This window comes from Diaphorina citri, unplaced genomic scaffold, assembly GCF_000475195.1.
Source record: "Diaphorina citri unplaced genomic scaffold, Diaci psyllid genome assembly version 1.1 scaffold8395, whole genome shotgun sequence".
Lineage (NCBI taxonomy): Eukaryota > Metazoa > Arthropoda > Insecta > Hemiptera > Psyllidae > Diaphorina > Diaphorina citri.
Window position 1 is genome coordinate 9,307 of NW_007385770.1, and position 2,952 is coordinate 12,258.

Here is a 2,952-nt window from a genome sequence, read left to right on the forward strand (position 1 = left end):
TAATAGTAGTAGCCTACTGCTGGAGTAAAGGGACTTTACAGTCCTATGCGAGCAGTATAAATAAGCACTATTATTAAAAATACCTTGTCGTCTGCGGCCAAGCTCCGCAATTTGAGGCGCAACTGGAAGCGTAGAAAGTTTGAGGTACCAATAGGGTGCAATTTCAGTGGCGGCATTACCAGTGTAAAAGGATTAGTAGAACTATGGAAATTGATTACAAAGGAAGCACTTAGTAATGCTGTGATACCCACTTGTGAAAAGGCTCTGCTTTAACACAAACAAATTCACGCTTGACTGATTCATACCTTGTCGTCTGCGGCCAAGCTCCGCAATTTGAGGCGCAACTGGAAGCGTAGAAAGTTTGAGGTACCAATAGGGTGCAATTCCAGGACCCGACATAGAGCCTGCAATTGTGCCCTGGATAGCGAGTCCAGCGTGATTTCATCCTGGAACAGTCGGGAAAACTTCATGATGTCCTCCGTCGATGTGTCGACACCTTTACTTCGCACCTGAAAATAAAATAAAAAATATTTTCATTACTAGTATAGCTCCGCTATACTGTAAGTAGTAATAGAAAGTAATAAATAAATAAAAATAAAATGTAATAACTCTTTGCGCAACAGGAACTTTTTCCAAGATTTTCGACTACAAAATACAAACGTTTCCTGCATGAACCCCAATATACTTACACGTGATAGTCGGGAGAACTTCATGATGTCCTCCGTCGATGTGTCGACACCTTTACTTCGCACCTAAAAATAAAATACAATAAAAAATAAATAAATAAAAATTAAAATGTAATAACTCTTTGCGCAACAGGAACTTTTTCCAAGATTTTCGACTATAAAATACAAACGTTTCCTGCATAAACCCCAATAGTCACGTGAAATTTGCTGATCCCTAGCGTTAGGTATTGAAGAACATTTAAAATCTCGTGAGTCTGGTAGGAAATTTTTACCTGCGTGCAAAAATCGCAAAAAATAAATTCAAACCGTTAAAGACCCGTTCCATTTGTCGTGAGTTTCATCCGACTTTTTTCCCCCGAATGTCCTGTCTTGTAGGCAATGTAATTCAAATGGGAGTGTTCCCAATACACACGACACGATTTTATTTTCTGCGAACAACACAAAATGTCCTTGTAGGCAATGCACTTCAAATCAGAGGGTTCCCACTACACACGACACAATTTTTTTCTCCGAACGGCACAAAATGTCCTTGTAGGCAATACAATTTAAATGGGAGTGTTCCCAATACACACGACACGATTTTTTTCCGGACGACAAGCAGGATTTTTCTCGAACGACGGGCCTCAATACAAAAAGCTTTTCTTCATTCTCTCACCTTTTCATAAAATTCGGAAAACTCTTTGGCAGATTCAGATGATGTTCCTGTACTTGACTTGGGCTTACTAATGCGCGGAACTGGGGGTAGATCAGAGGTAGGTGGTAGATTTGTAAGCTGAGGTTCGGACTTGGGAGGGGATAGGGGACTTATCCGTTCGATTTCCTCAATAGTGTCTTCACCTGGAATGAAAAATGCACGGTTAGTCTGCTGCTTGTTATCCAGAAGGTCTTGGGTTTGATGCCCACCATAAAAAATAATAATCATCACAAAAATTTAGATTTTTTGTTTTTTCGTTTTCGTTTTTTTTTTTTTTTTTTTTTTTTTTATTTCCCTTTTTTTTTTTTTATTTTTAATTACCTATTATTATTTTTAATTTTTGTTTTATTTTTGCAAAATCACAAAAATATAGGTATTTTTTTTTCTTTCTTTTTTCGACTTATTTAGGTATCATCTCTCTTTCTCTAATTCTCTCCTACTTCTTCGAACCTCTGAACTCTGGTATACAAGTCCAGTTACTTACCTATGGGTTTCAAATGTGTACTCTCTTTCAGTTTTGCTTTGAGAACTTTAGCTGTTCTCTAAGTTCAATGGCTTCTTGTTTATCATGTCTACTTCGAACCCCTGACCTCTGGTATACAAGTCTAGTTACTTACCTACGGGTTTCAAGTGTGTAGTCTCTTTCAGTTTTGCCTTGAGAACTTTGTCCAGCTGTTCTTCAAGTTCAATGGCTTCCTCCTTGTTTATCATCTCCACAATTTCTTCGAATTGTTTCTTGGAAAGTTTCACGTTCTCTTCACCTATTAGTTCTAGCACCTGGAAAATAAAATGGAAAAGACTGTGTTTATTCTGCTCAAAAAGCAATCTAAAATAAAATAAATATGCCATATTCCATGGTGATTACCCACAGAAACCCATGTATTAAAAACATCTCCCTTAACACGAGAGACATATACTTAATTCTTGGATTTTTTTTTTCATCCAAAATTAGCAAAATTTCACTCAGAGGCCCTATTTCAGATAACCATTGAAAATACATAAGTGCCCTGTGGCAGCAAGTGTGGACGTCTAAAGCGGAATCTCTTTGGTTCAGCCATGTTGAATCTAAAAAAAAGTCACATAATAAAATAAACTAATTTACCTTAAGTGCAGCTTCTACACGGATAGCACCATCATGGTCTGCATCCATCTTGTTCAGTACTTCCGCTATCCTCTGTAGTTTAGACGTGTCAGGTACTTACCTTAAGTACAGCTTCTACACGGATAGCACCATCATGGTCTGCATCCATTTTGTCCAGTACTTCCGCTATCCTCTGTAGTTTAGACGTGTCAGGTACTTACCTTAAGTACAGCTTCTACACGGATAGCACCATCATGGTCTGCATCCATCTTGTCCAGTACCTCCGCTATCCTCTGTAGTTTAGACGTGTCAGGTACTTACCTTAAGTACAGCTTCTACACGGATAGCACTATCATGGTCTGCATCCATCTTGTCCAGTACTTCCGCTATCCTCTGTAGTTTAGACGTGTCAAGTACTTACCTTAAGTACAGCTTCTACACGGATAGCACCATCATGGTCTGCATCCATCTTGTCCAGTACCTCCGCTATC

General features: G+C 38.7%; 1 protein-coding gene across 1 annotated transcript; it reads right to left on the reverse strand.

Moving 5' to 3' along the window:
• Nucleotides 1-299: 299 nt before the first annotated feature.
• On the reverse strand, nucleotides 300-2,676 carry LOC103522419 (mitochondrial proton/calcium exchanger protein-like). The gene is made up of 5 exons (XM_026832575.1): nucleotides 2,583-2,676; nucleotides 2,035-2,157; nucleotides 1,865-1,901; nucleotides 1,342-1,523; nucleotides 300-509 (listed from the first exon to the last, which is right to left on the reverse strand). Exons 1-5 carry the CDS (start codon nucleotides 2,628-2,630, stop codon nucleotides 300-302), a joined length of 600 nt encoding a protein of 199 aa, XP_026688376.1. The 5' UTR covers nucleotides 2,631-2,676.
• Nucleotides 2,677-2,952: the final 276 nt, after the last annotated feature.

Coding starts and splice junctions, on each gene's coding strand:
- LOC103522419 (XM_026832575.1), bottom strand. CDS start 2,630: ATGGATGCAGACCATGATGGTGCTATCCGTGTAGAAGCTGTACTTAAG. Junction 1,902..2,034: donor AGCTGGACAAAGTTCTCAAG/GCAAAACTGAAA, acceptor AAAGTTCTCAAA/GCAAAACTGAAAGAGAGTAC. Junction 1,524..1,864: donor TACACATTTGAAACCCATAG/GTAAGTAACTGG, acceptor TTTTCATTCCAG/GTGAAGACACTATTGAGGAA.